At 30.8% G+C, this 23,007-nt stretch overlaps 2 protein-coding genes and 1 pseudogene across 2 annotated transcripts; all 3 read right to left on the reverse strand.

Annotated features, from left to right (window-relative positions):
* Window positions 1–999: 999 nt before the first annotated feature.
* Window positions 1,000–4,682, reverse strand: LOC112707295 (G-type lectin S-receptor-like serine/threonine-protein kinase At4g27290). Its single transcript, XM_025758973.3, has 7 exons — window positions 3,155–4,682; window positions 2,807–2,932; window positions 2,567–2,715; window positions 2,276–2,486; window positions 1,909–2,146; window positions 1,549–1,699; window positions 1,000–1,482 (listed from the first exon to the last, which is right to left on the reverse strand). Exons 1-7 carry the CDS (start codon window positions 4,464–4,466, stop codon window positions 1,204–1,206), a joined length of 2,466 nt encoding a protein of 821 aa, XP_025614758.1. The 5' UTR covers window positions 4,467–4,682; the 3' UTR covers window positions 1,000–1,203.
* Window positions 4,683–6,456: 1,774 nt separating this feature from the next.
* On the reverse strand, window positions 6,457–9,598 carry LOC112707305 (G-type lectin S-receptor-like serine/threonine-protein kinase At4g27290; annotated as a pseudogene).
* A 1,542-nt stretch (window positions 9,599–11,140) lies between these two features.
* On the reverse strand, window positions 11,141–14,125 carry LOC112707301 (G-type lectin S-receptor-like serine/threonine-protein kinase SD1-1). The gene is made up of 7 exons (XM_025758982.3): window positions 13,516–14,125; window positions 13,248–13,376; window positions 12,928–13,088; window positions 12,625–12,835; window positions 12,273–12,510; window positions 12,026–12,176; window positions 11,141–11,950 (listed from the first exon to the last, which is right to left on the reverse strand). The coding sequence occupies exons 1-7, from the start codon at window positions 14,018–14,020 to the stop codon at window positions 11,663–11,665; spliced, it is 1,683 nt and encodes a 560-aa protein (XP_025614767.1). The 5' UTR covers window positions 14,021–14,125; the 3' UTR covers window positions 11,141–11,662.
* Between the last annotated feature and the right edge of the window lie 8,882 nt (window positions 14,126–23,007).

The raw sequence follows: 23,007 nt of genomic DNA on the forward strand, positions 1-23,007 counted from the left end.
TCAAATAGTGGATTACTGCATTGAGAAACAATTAGGTTATGTTCCCACTCAAGACTTGCTTCTCATGACTGATTTTTTGGCAACGCTTCACATGTTCAGATAAACCACATAATACCCTCTGTTGCCTTCTAACTGATTCACAGAAATAAAAATTAAAAAGGAACGGAAAAAAAAAATTACACACAGCCACACATAGGGGTGGCAAGCGGGGGAAGCTCGCCCTTTTGGCGGGCTGGCCCGCTCCACCCCGCCTAGTGAGGCGGTCCCAGAATCCTAACCCGTCCTGTCTAACGGCAGGTTGGTGGGCCACGAGCTAAATCCGCCAAATATCTTCTCTTTTTTTTTTTACTTTTAACTATTAAATAATATATATAAAGACATAAAAAATTTCTCTTATTTTTTACTTTTAACTATTATAATTTCTAAAAGTATAAACAAATTATAATTTTTATATTCACAAATATTCAAGTCTTTGTAATTATAAATATCTAATAAATATAATTATAAACCAAGTTTTCATCCAAAATATAATTATAAATATTGTTTCCAAAACAAAATAAACATAATCCAAAATATAATTATAAATATTGTCTCTAAAATAAAATAAATATAATCCAAAACACTCAATTTTTATCTTCATTCTCTTGTAAGTTGGGTTAGGAGAAGTTGAATTTTGGCAAAAAAATTATAAAAATACCCCTTGCTAAAAAAATACTAATCCGGCAGAAAAGCCCGTCTCGCCCCGCCAAAGCCCGTCGTTTAAGCAGTGCAGATTAGGCGGACTTTTACTATTTAGCGGTACCAATTTTCTAACCCAGCCCGTCGTTTCTTGCGGGTTACGCGAACCGACCCGACGGATTTAGACCCGTTTGCTACCCCTAGCCATACAGCACAAACCCATTTCACATAAAAGATTAGAGATAAATGTCACACTACTAAGAAATTCTTATACCATTTTATATTTTGCCTCATCACCAGTATGGGCCTTATTGGGCCAACTTTCTTTAATATTTTTGGTAGAATTGCTCAACCATAATCATGTTATGTGATGAATACTATACAAAATTTAGGTTTTGCATCAACCAAAATAAAAATTTTACGTTTTGCAAATTATACAATTGCACCTTAATTGCTAAGGCTTGTAAATTCTAACTATGTAAAGTGAATAAGTTGAACTTTTGGAGATGTGACTAATACTTCTTCTCATCTAGATTCTAAGACTTCGATACTTAATTCATTGGCAGAATCATATTGATATGCATATTCTCCAACAAATAGAGCAGGTTGCTTTGGCTTAGGCAAGGGAATTTCACTTCCAAACATCATAATCACTGATGACATGTCTGGTCTGTCATATGGATGTTGCTCCAAACAAAGAAGACTAATCTGAATGCATCTCAATACTTCAGAGAGGTTACAAGACTCTTTTAGGATATCATCAACAATTTCTAGAGGCCTTTCTTCTGTCCACAAATCCCATGCCTGTTACAACATCAAGTTAGGTGAATGAATAATAATATCATATAATTTGCTTTAGTTTACACTTACATAACCAATAAGGTCTGTGCTTTCATTTTCCCAATGATTTCCTTTGTTTTTCTTTCCGGATAGTATCTCCAGTAACAAAACGCCAAAGCTAAAGACATCAGATTTTACTGAGAAGTTTCCATCTATTGCGTATTCTGGTGCCATATATCCACTAATGCACAAAGGTAAAACAAGAAAGATCATGATTAAGTAAATAAGTTGTACGATCCAGTTATGATAATTAACAGGTGGAAATTCAGGTGAAGTTGACTTCACGTTAGTCAAATCAGTCAAATCATCTAACGGCTCTCAAATATCAACTTCACGTGAAGTCGACTTCACCTGAGTTTTCACCTAATTAACAATGTTAAGTGTTCGTACTATGTTCCAACCACTCGTCGCGTCGTTGTTGCAATTTGGTCTCCTCCCAAAATTCTAGCCATGCCAAAATCCGATATTTTAGGATTCATTTCACTGTCAAGTAAGATATTACTTGCTTTAAGATCTCTGTGAATGATTCTAAGTCTTGAATCTCGATGAAGATAAAGGAGACCCTTTGCAATCCCAAAAATCATATGGAAGCACTTCGACCAATCCAAGAGCTTTCTCCGCGTTTGATCTAGAAATTTTCATACAAATCAACATTTTTTTTCAAATTTGATCGAAACCAGAAGATGAATTCTACATAGTTACAACTACTTTGAAGTATGAACAATTTTATTAAGAATAGAGAATCAAGATTGCATACCAAATATGAAGAGATCCAAACTTTTGTTTGGCAAGTATTCATATACAAGCATTTTCTCTTCATTGTGAATGCAACATCCATGAAGCTTCACAAGATTACGATGTTGAAGTTTAACAATCAGCGCAATTTCATTTTTGAATTCTTTGAGCCCTTGTACAGAACCTCTACGAAGTCTTTTAACAGCAATCTCTTGCCCATTTTTCAATAATCCCTACAATTATCAATTGCAATATTCCAATTCATTAATGAGCTTATGTTAATTTTTCCAACATATCTTATCATATGTATTACCTTGTATACAGGTCCAAAACCACCTTCTCCAACCTTATTATTGATTGAAAAGTTACCAGTAGCTTTAGCTAAACTAGATAGATCAAACAATGGAAGCTCTAGATGACCCTCTTGTTCTTCAATGAAACTATCCATTATTGCTGCATTCTCTGCATCAATATTCTCACACGAAGTTAATCATAGCTTCCATAACTCAGAAGCAGCCTTTGTGAACCTCATAACAGAATAGAAAATCCTTACCTTTGGCCTTGGAACTTCTTCCTCTTATGCAAGTGAAGTAGAGAACTAAGAGCAAGCTACATAATACAACAAAAATTGTGCTTCCAACTGCAATTTCTATCTTGACCTTGCTTCCGTTTCTTGTCTCTTCAATTATTCATTTTATTTTATTTTCACATAAAACAAAGAATTTCAATCTCAATGATAGTCATAAGAAAACTTAGACCATATGGTATAATAATTTAGATTAAACTATATTAAACAATCAAGCAAGTATTGTGTAGCAAAACATACAAAAGACTGTTTAGCCATAAATAAATATATTAGTGAAAGATTAATTAAGAGTTTAATAGAACATATCCACCATACCTAATTCTGAGGCAGGAACTCTAACATAAAGATCTTGCCCTGCATTTGGTTGAACTCTCAAGTCATTAAGATCACCAAACCACAAAGCACAACCATTGCCTTCTCCTCGAATATCCGAATTCGCATAAGCCATACAAGAACAATTCCTCAAGCACTTATCTCTGCACTCAACCGAGTTCATACTCTGATTTAAGTACCAACAATTCTCAGTATCAGGCACCTTCATCTTAACATACTTGATAAACCCATCGCTTTCGCAATTCAGTGGCTTGTCGCGCAAGCAACCTCCTTCATAATTCAATCCGATCCATTCTTTTGGCGACTTAGGCCTATACCCTCTCAAACATTCACAATCATTTGGAGACTCAGCCATGTCACATTTCCCATTAGGACCACAAGCACCATACTCATCACAAAAATCCCTTGGCATCGAACCATACATCTTCCAAACACCTTGTGTCCACACAAGCTGCATAATCTTGTTTGTGGTTTGGTTCAACATCATTCTAGCTTTGACAGAGTTGTTAACAAGTTTGAACATGTAGTAAACTTGGTTTTCATCAGCAAAGTAGATGAACTCGAAAGCCGGGCTAGGCTTGTTTGTTGGTTTGGCACTGTATTGAACTCCATTCCAAGGACCACTATTGTACTGCTTCACTGTTCCAATCCTCTGCATCGGTTCAGGCCACATGGTAACATCCATAACCCAATTCAAGGTTCCTGGTGAAGGATCATTCTCATTCTTCCACGCCGTTACGCGCCAATCGAAACCAGTTCTTAAATCCTTCCCAACCTTCATTCCTGGCAAGAGTGTATCACCAGGATAATCAAAACTTTGCCATAGATAGTTCTTCTCTTCATTCTCGTCATTTTCATCTCTCAGAACAAGGTTTCCTGAATCCAACAGTTGTAGAATTGGATTCTTGGGTTTTCTTGATATGCTCACAGACCATAGAACAGTGTTCTTGTTTTTCTGAGTAAGGAGGATTGTGCTATTTGCTGTGTTGTTTATCAGCAACACAACAAAGTTGCGATTTGTGGCGGGTTTTTCACGATTTGCAACCCATACTATGGTTCTGACTGGGATGTTCTTGTACCAAATGCCAAGGTAATAATTGATGTTGGTGGAGTTATCAAGAGTGAAGAAACCAAGTTCAAAGTCTCCATTCTTGGAGACTAATGTTTGGTTTTCACTTAGAGACTGGAATTGAGTTAAGGTATCTGTTGCAGCTATGGTTTTGGAGAGAAGAAAATAGAGAAAAAGGTGGAAAATAATTGGTACAAAGTGGTGAAAGTTTTTCATTCTTTGCATGTTTACAATATTGTGATGTCTTTGCAGCAATGCATAAATTAAAACAGTTCAAATAGAAGAACACATGAATGAAGAACAGTGTAATAGGCTACCGTTTTTTTAATTATTATTTTCCCACTCTTCTTTTAATTTCCAATTTTGAATCTTTGTTTGCTAGTTACCTTTTGACTCAATCACTCAATGTTCATAATTCACAAAGCAGAGTTGAATAAATGTGAATATGGGCGTCAATGCTGACCGATATTATTATGCATTTGCATTGAGGAATGTCATTGTCAAAAATAAACTATGGTCTTGACTTTAGGTTTAGAAATCAGAAAAATATCTGAGAGTTAGAAGGATAATTTAAGAAGATAGTTGGATAAACCAGTTCTTATGGCGGCTCTTATTATAGATGTTTTCATTGAGTTCTGAAAAACGATTTTCTTTTTTTGTTTTCAATCTTAAAATTATTATTTTTTTTTGGTGTCTAATCTTAAAATTATTTACACATGAACACTCAATTTATCACATTTAGAATTTTAGATTTCGGTATTACTATTACATTCATATTTTAATTTTAATTTTATTTATTTTAAAATAAAATTTAATTTTCATACTGTCAATCAAAAAGAATTTATACAAAAACAATTAATCATATATTAGTAAAAATATAGTTTTAAATTTATTATTTAAAAAATCATCTAAATAAAATTTTATTTTTTTAAAAAATGTCATATATTGAATGATTGTGATCAATGTATCAAGATTAAATTCATAATCAAATTAAAATAAATTTTTATTTTTCTTTAAAATTGACCATTATTTTCAAGTTAAGCTATATTATTTTTCCTGCTAGATTATTAGATGAATAGTATACAAGTCAATTCATATCAGTCAATCCAAATCTTTATGTGTCTTGAGCAATTCTCTTCTTATGAACCAATTTTCTAGCTGTCGTTAAATCCGTTCAAGGGTTCCCACTTCCCACCAAAGAATTGTACGTAACTTATAAGGTATGTAAGAGGTTTGTATATTTCTCTCGTTGACTTTGAAGGTAAGAGCTTTGACTTCTACATAACCATTCTTGGTTCACTCTTGTTGCCTTGTCTATTACGCTTGAAAAACATTATGTTATTTTAACTTTATTGTGAAAAGAGAAATGGTTGAGAGCCATTGGAATGTATTGATTTTAGCCCTTATTTTTAGTTATTAATTCTATTTTTTTTAGTTTAGTAATTTAATAATATATTTTTAATTTATATTTTTAAATATTAATGGCTAACTATAATGCATGAATATTGACAGGAATATAAGATATGATATGATATTGGATACACGAAAATTCTTATAAGACACAAAATTTGGTATCTATATTAAATATAAAATATTTTTTAGTATTTTATTGATATTAAAATATAAATTATTTTTTTAAATTATTTTTAATATTTTTAATTATATAAAGTATTTAAATTTTTTATTTTAAAAATTAATAATATATACTATTTCTAAAATCATTTTAAGGATACATGTTAAGAATAAAGTTGGATACGTTGACACGTAATGATATTTATGTATATCCAAGAATGTCTGTAAAAGAATTATTTTTAAGACAATTGAACACAGAAGACATTCGTGTCGGACGAGTGTCGATGAGTGTTGTGTCTGAAATGTGTCCGACACACAGATATTACAAATCACCAAAATGTGTGTACTTTATAGATGGCTAACTACAGACTAAAAACAATAAATTCTGCTTTTCCTCTAGAGATTCCTCATGCATGCTTAATTTTCTGTATTGGTCTTTACTAGAAAAGTTAGTTAAAAATAACACAATGTTGATTTTTCACAAGATCTTAAATGGATTCCTATCGGTATATTTCATATGTTTGATCATTTTAAACTCATGAAGTCCTAAAATTATGACATTTTTTCTGCTAAAAATATTGTAACTAATGTTAATCACTTCATATTACGCCAGCATATAGGTAAAAAGAAAATAGAAAAAAACTATATAAAAGGCCAATGATCATGCCATTTTCCATAAAATATTTTGTTACACACGTTGTAATTGAGTGTTGATTCCTAACGAGCTTCTAAATCTGAGATACTTAACTCATTAACAGAAGGTGCATCATTTATACATGAAGAAGAATATTCCTGACATGAATACTTTCCAACAAAAAGAGCTGGTTCTTTTGGAAGAGGCAATTGAATTTCACTACCTAACATCATAACCACAAATGATATGTTTGGTCTATCATGTGGATTTTGTTGCACACACAAAAGACCAATTTGGATGCATCGCAACGCTTCAGAGATATTGCAATAGTCTATCATATATTCATCAATCAATTCTAAGGGCCTTCCTTCTGTCCAGAAATTCCATGCCTATAACATACCAAGTTATGAATCATTCATGGTAATGTAAGTAATTATGTATGAATAGATCAGAAATAGAATTGGAATGTCACTTACATATTCAATAAGGTTTGTACCGTCTTTCTGGCGATGGTTTCCTTTATTTTTCTTTCCAGATATTATCTCCAACAATAGAATACCAAAACTATAGACATCTGATTTTACCGAAAAGTTTCCATCTAATGCATATTCTGGTGCCATGTATCCACTAATAAACAATATAATAATAAACATTATTATTGACAAGTCTAGAATGGTATAATTGAAATTAAGAATTGTTTAGGAGTCTTACTAAGTTCCAACGACGCGCGAAGTTTTTGAGGTTTGGTCCACCTCTAAAATTCTAGCCAAGCCGAAGTCCGATATCTTAGGATTCATCTCACTATCCAACAATATGTTGCTTGTCTTAAGATCTCTATGAATAATTATGAGTCTTGAATCTTGATGAAGATAAAGAAGACCCTTAGCGATTCCGCAAATTATGTGAAATCGTTTAGACCAATCCATCAGCATCCGTTGGGTTTGCTCTGATATGCGTTCATATTTGTTAATATTTACACGTGTTGAACACTAAAGATGGATTTGAAGACTAAATTCCTTACCAAATATGAACAAATCTAAGCTTTTGTTAGGCATATATTCATATATAAGCAATTTCTCTTGGTCTTGAATGCAAGATCCATAAAGCTTTACAAGATTACGGTGTTGAAGTTTAGCTATTAACGCAACTTCAGTCTTAAATTCCTTGACACCTTGTTTGGAGCCTCTAGAAAGTCTCTTGACAGCAATTTCTTCTCCATTTTCCAATGTTCCCTATAATTTATCAATTGAAAATATTGTAACAAGCAAAAGATTTTCTTCTCCAATGCTTCTTAAATTAATTTGTAATCTATATTACCTTGTATACTGGTCCAAAACCACCTTCTCCAAGCTTATTGTTGATTGAAAAGTTGTCAGTAGCACTAACTATACTAGATAGGTCAAACAAAGGAAGCTCCAAATCCTCTTCCTGTTCTTCCTTTAAATGATTTTTCTTACATAGGTTAATCATACGAACATAATTCAAGAAGTTTTCTATGCTTCTCAAAATATAAGAGCCTTACTTTTCATTGTTGCACTCCTTCCTCTTATGAACATGAAATAAAGAGCTAACAATAATCCACATAATATTGTAATAGTGCCGCCAACTGCAATTCCTATCTTCATCTTGGCTCCATTGTTTGTATCTTCATTTTTTTTAAAATCACATGTATAAAAACACAAACATTTAGGTGAATTTGAAGGTAGTGATAGTAAAGGAGAATTTAAATCATTGGATACATTTTAAGACAAACAAAATGAATGAATATTAGAGCAAGAATTCAAAACCAAATAAACATAGATCATACCTAATTCTGAAGCTGGCACTCTAACATACAGGTCTTGCCCTGCATTTGGTTGAACCCTCAAGTCATTAAGATCACCAAACCACAAAGCACAGCCATTGCCTTCTCCTCGAATATCCGAATTCGTATAAGCCATACAAGAACAATTCCTCAAGCATGTATCTCTGCACTCCTCCAAGTTCTTGCTCTGATTCAGGTACCAACAATTCTCAGTATCAGGAACTTTCATCTTCCCATACTTAATAAATCCATCGCTTTCGCAATTCAGTGGCTTGTCGCGCAAGCAACCTCCTTGGTAGTTCATTGCCTTCCAATCTTTTGATGACTTAGGCCTAAACCCTCTCAAACAATCACAAGCATATGGTAACTTGCTAACATCACAATTACCATTAGGACCACAAGCACCATAGTCATCACAAAAATCTCTTGGTAACAAGCCATAAACATTCCACTCTCGTGCCGCCTCGTCCCACGCCAAATGCAGGAGCTTATAGCTGCTCTGGTTCAGAACCATCCTAGCTTTGACAGAGCTATTCACAAGGCTAAACATGAAGTAGACTTGTTCCTCATCGGCGAAGTACTTGAACTCGAAAACCGGACTAGGCCTTATGGTAGGTCTGCCAGTGTAGTCAATTCCATTCCAAGAACCTCTGTTGTACTGCTTCATTGATCCTACTCTCTGCATCTGTTGAGGCCAATTGGTAACATCCATTCCCCAAGACAAATTTCCAATTGAAGGATCATACTCGTTCTTCCACGCGGTTACTCGCCTATCGAATTCAGTCCTTAAATCCTTGCCAAGCTTCATCCCTGGCAAGAGTGTATCACAAGGGTAATCAAAACTCTGCCATAGATAATTCTCTTCATTTTCATCATTTTGTTCTCTCAGAACAAGGTTTCCAGAATCCAATAGCTGAAGAACCATATTTCGAGCTCTTCTAGAAGGAGTTATAGACCATAGAACAGAGTAATTCTGATGGAGGATAAGTGTGTCATTATTATTCTGTGTTTTGTTTATCATCAAGACTGCGGGTATTTCTGTTGTGACTGGTCTTTCTCGGTTTGCGAGCCATACAACGGTTTGAACCGGTATCTTGTTGTACCAAATCCCAAGGTAACGGTTGCTAGAGTTTTGGGGAAGAGTGAAGAAACCGAATTGGAAGTTTTCATTCTTGGAAACCAATGTTTGGTTTTCAGTTAGAGACTGTGACTGAGTTAAGGTATCAGTTGCTGAAACAATTTTTGACACAAAAAAGAGAAGGTAGAAACTTATTAGTGGCATGTCTTAATAGTAGCATTGGATCTTGAAACAAAACTCAAATGTTTGGTATTAAAATTAACATTAATGTTGTCTAGTTCTACTTATTTTCTAGAACTGTGATCAATCATAATAAATGAGTTCACATTCTTGGATGGCTATATTTTGTGCAATTGTCAACTGAGAAGTCAAAGATTGCAATGAATGCACGTTACATGGAAGACTTTATGATGCTAAATATTCTTAGCTGTAGTGACAGAAACGTAAGATAATTTTCTTGTAATGCAATACGAAAACATCATCTCGATTTGAGGAATTCAGTTAAGAGGATCAAGTGTTGAATTTTACACTCATTAATAAAGTTAGAGAATATTAATGGGGAAATTCTACACTTGATGATTGGGGAAATTCTTGTTTTCCCACTTTATTGTATACCATTAAATTTAAATATCTTTGTTAGTAATCATGATTATTTACTATCGAGTAGATGTAGTTCTCTTGATGGGAATAACATAGTTCTCTCCATGAACTTCATAATTTCCTAGTGAAGAAAGATATGTATATAGACACAACTGTTGAATTATTTTTTCCAATAATTTCATTTAGCGTTTTAAAATTGACTGTAAGAAACGACAATTTTGGATAGCTACTATATGTGGTTCACATTTTTCACGGTCATCGAATTTCAGCTTCTTCTTCCTGGTGATAATATTTAATCAAAACGTTATTGAAAATTCTAATTCATCCTTTTTAATTATTTTGTTAATTTGTAAACGCTTTTTTTAAATTAAAAAAAACCTAAAAGGAGGTTAAGATTTCTTTTAACCAAAATAGTAGTTCAATTATTTATCTAATATACATAAAATATACATATATGCTATGTACACATAAAAAAATTAGCTATTAAATCAGTTATTTGTATAGAATTTATATTTAAATATAAAATATAAATTAAAAATAAATTAAATAATATATATTTATATACAAATATATAATAACTAATTGAATAACTTATTTTTGTGTGTCTATGGTATAGTTGTAAAAAGCAATGCTTTGAAATGATTCTAAGTACTCTTGAAATTTAGTTCGTATCTCTATACCGACTAGAAAATGCACCAAATTTTTTTCCGAGAAAGGAGGAAGAAGTTATTCATCATTTTTCTTGTCGTAAATCTGTTGAGGAATTAAGATTTTTTGTTGGGGGGACTCTGGCTAGCAGCCGATATTGACTTGAGCAATGTGTCTTCATTAATTTTCCCTTTTCCAAAGTCTTTGATATTTTGGAAAATTTGCATGTGTGAATATATTCAACCTAACTAATGATAACATGTGGACAAAAAGATAAATACATGAATCCATGAACAACTAAACTTCAAACATATCAAATATGCATTCCTTTGTCGCAGGGAACATTTTTTGCAATAATTCTTGTTTGAATGGATTGGTTATACAACAGAGCTCTAATTCAGATACATTATTCAAAAGTGCCTCTACTCATTAAAAGTTAAAATGGAAAAATCAGATGATTTTGGTTTTGTCATGGTGTTACAGTTTTGTGTCATTGCACAAACCTCTTTTCGGAACACTCAAAAAACGACCATTTAATTTTAACACTAAAATGAGAGTTAAGATACAGCTAAAACAGAACATTGACAAAGTACAAAGGGTATAAAGTACATAAACATTACCACATTGTGTCATGAAAGTTGAGATACTACACAAAATTTGGGGTGCATGTTATATGCAACCAAGGTTTCTAAATTCTAACTATTATAACAAGAGAAAGAAAGAGCTATATTTTTTTTTTAACACAAAAGCTCAACACAACACAACACAGTGGAACAATAAACTAACAGACACACCAGTACCAAAAAGCTTAGAAAAACTGACACAACAGCACAAAAAAGAGTCTCTCTATTATCTTCGGCATAGCCATCAACAACCAAAGGAATCTACACCTTTTCATTCGTTGGAGTTCATCACCGTCATGTTGAATATTTCTTCCACACCTTTGCTTACATTCTGGAATACTCTTCTGTTTCTTTCCAACCAGATGTTCTAGACGATTGCGCAGAAGCACCTCAGTCATTGCTCTCGATCCTCCTTCCTCCTTGGTTCCTCTGTCCAGCTTAAGAAAGAGCTATATATAATTGTTATCGAGGTTCCACCTCTGTAATGCTTATTTCATTTTGACAAGAGGAAGAACTTTTGCCATCAGAATTTCCACCAATGATGAAAGTAGGAAACTTTGGTTGAGGCAAATCGATTTCACTTCCTAACATCAGAACCACAGATGACATGTCCGGCCTATCTTGCGGATGCTGCTGCGCGCATAGCAGGCAAATGTGGATGCAGCGCTGCGCTTCCGACGAATTCCATGACTCCTTAAGGCATTCATCAACTAGTTCTAAGGACCTTCCTTGCTTCCATAGATCCCATGCCTAGTACACAAATTCATCATGTTAGAATTCTTGAAATGTAGCATACTAAACTAGTTTCCTCATATATGTACTTACATGTCCATATAGATTCACATTGTCACTTGGAAAATATATCCCTCTATTTTTTCTCCCTGTGATTATCTCCAGCAACAAAATTCCGAAACTGAACACATCAGATTTTACCGAGAAGTGTCCACTAATAGCATATTCTGGTGCCATATATCCACTATAAGTTAACAAAACAAACATTAGATTGATCATTACCAAGGTTTTTTATTTAGCTTTTGACTAAAAGTGAGAATAAAAAGAGAACAATTCTTACAAAGTTCCTACTATTTTCTTTGTATTTCCTTTGCTTTGATCTCCTCCAAAACATCGAGCCAAACCAAAGTCAGAGATCTTTGGATCCATCTCATTGTCCAATAAAATGTTACTTGCTTTGAGATCTCTATGTATAATCCTCAACCTAGAATCCTCGTGAAGATAAAGTAGGCCTCTAGAAATCCCACAAATGATGTTGAAACGCTTAGGCCAATCCAATAATTTTCTCCGTGTTTGATCTGTGACCACAATACAATGATATTTTGGTCACAAAGTAAAGCATTGGCATAAAGGGATAGCAACTATGTCAATCAGATAGTTTACATTTACAGGGTAGCTTAATGGATCCTGACCAAAAATAAAGCCGTCTAAGCTTTTATTAGGCATGTACTCATATATCAGCAGTTTCTCTTCATCTTCGATGCAACATCCGAGAAGCCTTACAAGATTTCGGTGTTGAAGTTTGGCTATGAGTAGTACTTCATTCTTGAATTCATTTATCCCCTGCCCAGAACTACTCGAAAGCTTCTTTACCGCGATTTGACGACCATCATCTAATGTCCCCTGAATAACAATTGCTCAGAGAAAGTAAAATTTCTTAAGTTTGCAGAAGTTACCTGTTCTGAAATTAATAAAGTGTCATGTTAGAAATTCACCTTGTACACAGGTCCAAAACCACCTTCCCCTAACTTGTTTCCCATTGCAAAATTACCAGTGGCTTCAACTATTCTTGATAGGTCAAGAAATGGAAGCTCTATATCTCCTTCTTCATATTCATTGATTTGATCAACAATCTCACTAGCTCTCAATCTCATATCTGCTTATAAGTTATAACATGATTTATTATTTAAAGAAAAGGAAATTATGACAAAAACCAACTAAAAGAGGGTGAATTATTAAGTAAAATAAACATTACCATTTAACAGTATCATCACATAAGAGAGAATTAATGTATTTTAACATTTAAACAATTTACCTTCTAACTTCTTTCTTCTTTTTCTGAATATGTAACAACAGGCCAATATCATTATCATTCCAGAAACTGTAGCAACTGTGCTTCCTACTATTATTCCAACTATCTTCTTGTGATTTCCCCCTCCAGATTCTGATATCCACAATTCACCATTTAAAATAAATATGAAACTACCATTACAAAAAGAAATAATAAACAAGACAGTGACAATTATGATTTTTAACAAATGTGGACAATAATTAATCAATGATTAAAAGAGGTTAATACATACTGTGTTCCTCTGAAGCTGACATTCGAATATAAAGAGCTTGACCACCTTCCTTAACCAACCTAACATCAAACAAATCACCACTCCACAATTTGCATGCACTCCCAGTTACAGAATAAGCCATGCAAGAACAATTACTCTTGCAGCTTCCCTTGCAACCTTCCGCTCCCAATCTTTGGTTCAACAAAGAGTAGCCGCCACTTGGTTCCTTGAACACAGAATAAGCAACAAACACGTCAGTGCTACAATTCAAAGCCTTGTTTCTAACACAGCCCTGTGTATAATCCATTGAACTGTAACCACTCGGTGACTTAGGTGTGAAACCATCCAAACAGAAACATGCTGGTGATTGATTAATGTCACAGTTCCCATTTGGTCCACAAACTGAAGGGTAGTCACAGTAGGTATCGTTTCTTTGTGTCCCAGAAGAAGGGTAGTTTTGGTTCTGTTGTTGTGATGTTGTGAAGGGTAAGAGAAGAAGATGAAGAGTGAGGAGAAGCAGGTCCATTATTCTTCCACTCAATGGTGGCTAGTTTTTTGAAAGTGGGACTGCGTTTTATTCAAAAGGTTGTTGAGTACTTGAGTATGGTTGACAATGATTAATAGCGTAGTTGACTAGCATTGTTGCTAGTCCTTCACATATTAAAGAAAACAGTTTACTTTTATTTTTCAAAAAGTATCTATTTAATAAATTGATTTAATTGTTTTTTTCGTCGTACTTTTGAATTAGGTGAATTGCCAAAGGTAGAGTTATATTTCTTCATGGTAAAATTGTAAGATTTGGTAAAGGTATGACAAAGTGGTAGTTATGATAAAGTAATACTATGCTTGACACACATAATGAAGTTTGCTTCATTTCATGATACTACTATTTTCAAGAATTTAAATAGCTAAAAAAATATACATAAATAATTAGGTGAACTCTACCATGCCCTCTCTAAAATAAAAGATAAATTATCCCTTGTGATATATACAGTGATTATTGATAAATTATCTTTTAACCAGAGTTTTAAAATTTAAATAAGATTGTCAAATCTAATTGCTATCTCTAATATGATCGCTAGAAAATCCTAAAAACAAGAGCGCTAAAAAGCTGATAGAAATTTGTGATATATTAGTTAAAAATAATGGTAATTGGTGCGTGAAAGAAGACACCAAGATATTTTATTTTTTATTTTTTCTCTTTAATTGCTCTTAAATTATTTTTTAATCATTATTCAGATAATAAAAATTCTAAAATGCTAATTATTGACTCGTTGTTTTTATGACTAACTAATATTTTGATTTGTGTTTGTTATATAGTTATACAATGCTACGAGGGTTGGTTATCTGAAGAGGAGTATCATTGTTGATCCCACCGAATTTTAAGAAAATACTAGGAAAAAAATCTTAAGAAGGAGAGAGCTAAAAGATTAATAGATGTGCTCATTGAAATGGGAGATTGAAATCATATGAACAAGTTTAAAATTCTAACCTAATTGATTGGAAATGGTAATTGGATTTGAGAGGAATTATGGTTTTAAAATTGGAGAAGAATAGGTGTATTTGGTGGGAATTATGAAAATGACACTACTATCAAGTTTCAAGAAAAATATCGCATCAATTAAAAAGAAAAGAGAAGATAACGTAAATTTTAGAACTCTGATAGAAGAATAATTTATGAATAATCACTGTATATATTACAAGGGGTCATTTACCCTTTATTTTAGAAAAAGTAGAGTAGAATTCACCAAATAATTATATCTCTACCACATTTTATTAAATAAATTTTTTCGTGTGTACTTAAATTCTTTTGTATAATTATATTATATATATATATATATATATATATATATTTGTTCAACAAGAATTATAAAAATTCTAGTACTATATCATAATATTATTTCTTTTAAAAACTTAAATTGATAAACAAATATATAAATAATTATATCTCGAACAATATATAAAAATATCACTTTATGGTAGAAAATATATTTAAATTGATGGGTAACAAAATATTACTATAAGAGTAATTTATAACATTTTTTATGATTTTAATACTTTTCTTAATCAAAATAAAATTTTATAAATAAAAACTTATTTGTATACCCAGCATGCATGCATGTGTTTATGAGAAAGCACATCAAAATAAAATTAAAGTATAAATCAATGGTATTTGGGGGAGTATGGACGACTTCATGTGTGGTTTGTATGGCATTAAATAACCATGGGGTCGGCGGCTTAAATGTCCATGAAGATAGAGAAATTATTGCCCATGAAAACATCATGGATGACCAAGGTTCTTTAAATGCTCTGTATCTCACTTTTAACTCTAAGAACATCTTTAATACTAGATTAAATTTTAATTTTATTCTGGATTCTATAAAATGATATATAAATATTTGTGGAATTATATGTCATAAATAATAATTTAAAATTATAATAAAATTTATTCCTTTAATATTTAATTTTAGTTTAGTTAAAATTTTATATTATTTTTAATTATTTTATTAATATAATTATATGAATGACAAAATTTTATTAATTTTTTATAAAGTAATGTTGTATCTCTAAGATGATATTAATTTTATTTCATTAATTAATTATAATATAAATTTTAATTTTAAATTAATTTATTTCTTGAAAATAACAAAAATCAATTTTATTTTAAGAGTCTATATTGCTGACCTATGAATTGCTATAGTGTTAATTTTGATAAGTTATCTTTGTAGTGATGGAGTGATGATCCAATTATGGTTGGTCTTGTTACAATACTCTCTACTCAGAGTTAGATAGAGCGGGTATGGTAAACCTTCTCCTCTTTCCGATACGTTTGAACACTAAAAATGTCTTTGACCATAAGAATGAGTTTGTGTTGACAAAATGTTCACACAGATTGGAAAACCTATTAGAAATATTAAATAGTAAGGAAATTGAACACATTATTAAAACCTATTGGGAACCCTATTAAAAATTGAACACAAGTACCAAGAATTTATATTTTATATTTTTTTTTTGGTGACTTGAATTTATATTTTATATACATAGCAGATTTTGAAGACTTTCAAATAATAAGGATATATATTAAATAAAATGACAACGTGGCTCATCATTTAGGCATAAATGAAATAAAAATCATTGGCAAAAAGGCCTGCTTTTATCATTAATAAAATGGGTAATATTAAAACTGCATAAAAATATTGTAAGTGAAATTGAAAGCAAATTCAAAAGTTAGACAACAAAAATTATGTTTTATCGAAATAAATATTAGGAAAAACATAATTTTTAGTTTAATTGTTACCGTTTGCTAACTTTTAATTTTACCTTTTTTAAATGTCTTCAGTTTTATTCAAACATTTTAGAATTATTATTTTAATTTTATACTTAATCGTTTCAATTTAAGAGTAAATTGAATCATTTCTAAAATATAAAATAAAATTGTCTCAGGTTAAATTTCGTGTTATGTACACATAGATTTTTTTATTTTTTTTAAAATATTAAACTTTAAAATCCTAAAATCAATAAATCCTAGTATATGCTTTTTCCTTTTGTTGTTGTTCATATTTTTTTATTTATTTTTGTTTGCTTTAAAAATAAAATTGAACCTTAAAAATTATTTTACTATCCGTGAAAAATGTCAGAAGTTCTAGCTTTTTTGAAGTTATTCTATTTTTTTATCCAAAACATGTTGATGATGTATCAAAAAGATTGGCTGGCTGCTGAAGCAGATCACAAAATTATGTAGGAGGATGTGAACTTTATGTATATGTGAGAAGAAATTCATTAGAGGAGGCTCTAAATCTTTGCATAGAGCACAAATTGCAAGCAATAGTCTCTGAAGTCAAAAAAATTAAATATTTAGAAATCTTGAAGCTGTAAGAAAGATCAAGAAGTGTTCTAATAAGCTTTATCTCTTTACATATGGAAAATTAAGCAATATTCCTAAGGCAGTTTACATGCAACATCTAACGAGGATTGATGGTGTCATTGTTGATTTTGTTAAAGAAATAGCAGAGTTAGTTCTTGATATAAATGATCAAGGGATGGAGAAAAAGTTGCAAGTGAAGAATTAGTAATGAAAAAAGGAATTAGTAATAGATTATTTATTATTTATGATCAGAATTTTTTTAATTTTACAATAAATTTTGGTCTAAATCTTTTTACATTGAAGACGGAATTAATTATTGGTGTATTTATTAATTTAGGCTACTTATATTATACACTTTGAATGTGATTTTTTTTCTCGACATTAATGCGAAATACTTATGAATTGAATTGCCATAGTATGTTTGCACTTAAGTTCACATAATTAAATTTATATATATCATCTGAATTTAGAGTATCTTATTCAATTTCTATCTATATTGTGATATGTGACATTACAGCAGCTCATTATCTAGATATATAATGATTTTCAATCAGACATTGATCAAAATCACATTGAATATTCTCTTAGAAGTTTTTGCTTAGATATATTTGCATTGCAAATTGCACTATTATTTCATGCATTTGAGAAAAATGTGTCCAGTTACTCACTATGAATGTTGGTAAGATATAACGCTAATTTATTCTCCTTTCAAAGTTTTTTGTTTGATTATTGTCTATACGATGTTGGTAGAGAAATTGAGATGTTATTTGTGGATACATTAATCCAATGTTAATTTAAAGAAATTGTTGAAATTTAGTACGCAAGACTTCTCTAGGGATCTTATCTTTTTTTTTTTTAAGTAACCGTTGGCAATATTAGGTTTTGCATCTTTTTCTTTGTGGCATGATCATGGTATTTGGCGCAGGAGCAAGTAGAATTAGTAGGTTAATTATATTAGTTAATTGTAATAAGGGAATACATGTCCTATATTCTTTAGGATAGTAAACTTTGTGTTATGTATTAGTCTCATATCGTCTAAATTATGAAAGTTTTTCCTTCTCTTACTATTATAAATAACTTATGTACTTTTTATTTATGAAATAGAGTTGAAGTTTATTTTTTAATATGAAATAAGCTGTGTGCTTATTTTTTTCTGGGCTCTCTTTGAGAATAAGAGATGCATCCTTGGCTTGGCCAACCAAGGTGAGTTTATGGCTACTTTCACCATAATAGTGGGGTTGTTAACCTCGCCAAAATTGGTGAGACTAAACGGCGTCCCAACAGGATCTTTTCACGCAAGAGTTCTTTCAACCAGGGAGAATGGCGGAGGAGCAAGTTAATTATATTAGTTAATTATAATAAGGGAATACAAGTCCCATATTCTTTAGGATAGTGTACTTTGTGTTATGTATTAGTTCCACATCATTCAAGTTATGAAAGCTTTTCCTTCTCTTACTAGTATAAATAACTCATGTATCTTATGAAATAGAGTTGAAGTTTATTTTTGAATATAAAATAAGCTGTGTGCTTATTTTAGAGGAAGAGGTGAACAATGATGCTTTGAAATCTAAATTAAAATGGTGAATAATGATGTTTTGAAATCTAAATTAAAATATTTTCTTTTAATACAAACATAATTTTTAAAATAGGACATTTTTTTATTATATTAAATATAAAAATATCAAATAATTTTAACTTTAAATTTCTTGTAGAATAATCTCTAATAATTTTATTGATTATTATTATTATTATTATTTAGTGACTATATATATATTATAAATACATACATAAAAATCTAATGAATAAATTTATTATTACTTTTGTTCAAAAAATACAAAAAGTTATGGTATAATAATAATAATAATAATAATAATAATAATAATAATAATAATAATAATAATAATAATAATAATAATAATTTATTATTATTATTATTATTATTATTTTAATTTTTTTTTGGATCGAGAACTGTTATGTCTAATAGAAAAAAATATTGGAGATTGATCTGCATATTAATTTTTCTTGAGAACTAAAATGTCCGTTTTTAAAATTCTTGGAGACTGATCTAGATAATTACTCAACCGTAAAATAAATTGGGGATTGATTTGTTTGCCAGAGTAAAACCTTAAAGATTGATTTGTATATTAATTTTTTTTGAAAACTAAAATATTCGCTTTTAAAATCTTTAGAGACTGATTTGGGTAATTAAAAAACTCTATTTACTAAAAAGTAGTACATAAACTTATCATGTATATTTTTTAGGTTAAATTTTGCTGTACTTTTTTGAGAGAAATGTTAATCATTCATGATGTGAATGCAAATTATGATTTCAAAGAGCAACGATATGCTTATTCATTTCTAAAACAATTTGGTAAAAGTTATTCTTCTATAAAATAGATAAAAAAATAAGCTAAAATTGTGCAATAAAATAATAATGAGCGGACTAATTGGATTATATACTAATACACCATCAATAAAAAAAAGATTTATAAGTGTTTTAATAATTTTAGTCGTTGATCTATTATAAAAAATATATATAATATATATTAACTAAAATGAATAGTTAAAATCATTGAAATATCCGTATTTTAAACATATTTAAAAACTTTTTTAATTTTTACAATATTTTTTAGATAAATATTCACAGAAAGATACCTTAAAATACAAAACGAGTTGTGATTGGAAAATTGAAAATAATATACAAAGCTAGCACGATTGGAGTATTGGACTACAGTACATCACAAATAATATAATAAAATAAAGGCAAAGCTCTTTTATAGTAACCTTCTAGTCCTAAAACATATGGTTTAATTATAATTATATTTTCTCTTTTATGTATCTTCTTTAAAAAGCGATAACTACAACATTATAAGAGTACAACACGAAGAATCACGCATGAAGCTACATTTTGGCACAAATATTACGAGTGCAACACCATTAACAGTAATTAACATGAAATTGGTTAAGATGTGAAGTTTTCAATATATATATATATATATATATATATATATATATATATATATATATATATATATATATAAATCTAAGATCTTTGAATCCAAATTTTAAGAGTAAGATAAAAATTATATTTGTTTAAGAGACTAAAAAGAGCAATTCAAAGGTCCCAATCCTCTGAAGATCAAAATAAAAATGTCTCAATAGTCAATCCTATATATATTCTATGGGGTTAATTATGTCGATTCCGGTAGTTATTAAAATTATAAAATTTTAATAATACTTAAAACGCATAGTTAGAATTAAGGTCATATTTTTTATTATTTAAAATATATAACTTGATCAAATTTAATATTTTTTAATTTTAAAATTTATAAAAAGTTGCTAAATAATGAAAAAATATGTAAAAATAGTGCCGATATTATTATTATTATTTTTGTATCATTTAAGGTGCAATTTACAACAGAATCACTGCACGGCTGCACCCAATAATTATTCGTTACAAGAATATTAAGACTACAATTTTAATAGGTGTATATTCAAATTAGCTATTAAAATTAACTATTAAAATTAACTATTAAGATAGAATATATATTAAAATACAAAATATACATTAAAATTATAAAATAATGCCCTTCTAAATAATTAAGAATATTTTATCTAAAAATAAAATTAAAATTTCAATATTTAAAATAAATAATTATTTTTTTACTTTTCTAATTACTTTAAAATAAGCACGGCCCTTCCAGTAGTACATATAGATTGTGCACTATCTACTACTACCATGCATTAATTTTCACCTTCTAATAACACAACAATTTCCACCTTTCTATGTTCTTTTCCTCAACTAATTCTTATGACACCCACTACACCCACTTGCTCATGCAATTCCAATTGATCCCATTGCTTCTTAAGCTTAAATTATTTTCTCTCCTATAAACTGAACTCGAACCTTTTGGAATAACCTTGTTAATAATGTAATTCACCCCTCTATTATGTTCTTCCCTTGCATAGCTTCTATGCCTTTTACTTTAACCACATTCTCTCTAAGAATCATTTTTACTCTTTTCAGAGGCTACCATTGGCTACGTGCCTTAAAGCTCACCCCACTACTATATTCCAAAGTGACATTCTTGAACAATAATTGGCTCATATTCACTGTTTTGTTCTATTGTGTTAGAAACAAGAGACTAAACTGAAAAAATGATTTATGTATTATTGAATGTATTCAAGTTATCTATTCAAATTATCTCAAATGATACAATATAAAAGAACACAATAAAGAGAAAAAAACTGCATAAACTGATAAAAACGGGTGCAGATGGAACTGCCGTTTATCTGAAAGAAGCGCAGATGGAACTGCCGCTGTATGAAGGAAGTGCAGCTGCTAGAAAGAAACGCAGACTGGCACAAGGAAACACAGACGAAATGGAACTGTCACGAGAGAACGCAGACGGAACTGCCACGAGAGAACGGAATCGAAAGAGAGCGAAAACTATATGATTTCTTTATGAAAACAGGTAAACAGCGGATGAGAATGATGTTTGATCATTTGACTCGAAAGAATATAAGACAGATAAAATAAGTTAGTCGGTGAGGTGAAAAAGCATCAAAGGAGTGACAAAAAAAGAAGAATGCCATAGAAAGGAGTGACAAAAAAAGAAAGAAGAATGCCATAGAAAAAAATGTAAAAATTACGGTGATTTCACCGCAATGAAAACAATCTATCCTCTTCAAGAAGGATACTATGACTCTTATACCATATGACTCTTATACCATATTAGAAATAAAAGACTAAACTGAAAAGTGTATTATTAAGTGTATTTAAGTTGTCTTTTCAAATCGTCTCAAATGATACAATATAAAAAGTATTTATAGATGCTAGAAAAATCGTAATAATAAAAACATAATATTATATATTAAATATATCGTATTCACATATATTAAATAATTCTAATCGATTTTAATTATATTTTAACATATTAAAATGGGCAATTTACGTTTTTAAATTGTTTCAATTCCAAATTTACGCAAATGCATTGTTTCAAAAATGGTTACGCAATTACGTTGTTTCACTATATTATATAAACCGCTACTGGCAGTAGCGGTTTATAATTGCAAAGAAACCGCTAGAGCCAGCAGCGGATTCTGTTCAAAAAGTGCAGCATAAAAACCGCGGCAGCCCATCGCAGTTTATGTTTGAGAGAAGTTGGTCATAAACCGCTGCTGGCAGCAGCGGTTTATGTGCGTGGGGATGTGTGCGTAAACCGCTACAGGCTATAGCGGTTTACGTTAAGTATGCATCACTATATAAACCGCTGAGCCAGCCGCGGATTATACAATTGTAGGTTGGAAGAGAAAATTCTAGAGAGAGGTCAGAGCAAGTTGAGAGGGGGTTCGAGGTATTTGAGGGGCGACTTCCGGCGGGATATCATGGCAGAAGACAGAAGGAGCATGTACCTATTGAACGGTGTTGCGCATGTTGCCGGTTCCATTGGTGACGAGGTTAGTTAATTGTTTTGGTATTTTTTTAAGGCTTAGCATTTTTTAGCTAGAAGAATGATATGAATGTAAGCATATACGGATTTTATAGATTAGTCCCTTTTAGTTTTAAAAATAGTATGAAGGTTAGAATATGAAAAAATTTTTTTTTTTGGAATTTTATTGTTTAAGATTTGTAATACTTTTATAAT

The sequence above is a fragment of the Arachis hypogaea genome, chromosome 8, assembly GCF_003086295.3.
Source record: "Arachis hypogaea cultivar Tifrunner chromosome 8, arahy.Tifrunner.gnm2.J5K5, whole genome shotgun sequence".
NCBI lineage: Eukaryota > Viridiplantae > Streptophyta > Magnoliopsida > Fabales > Fabaceae > Arachis > Arachis hypogaea.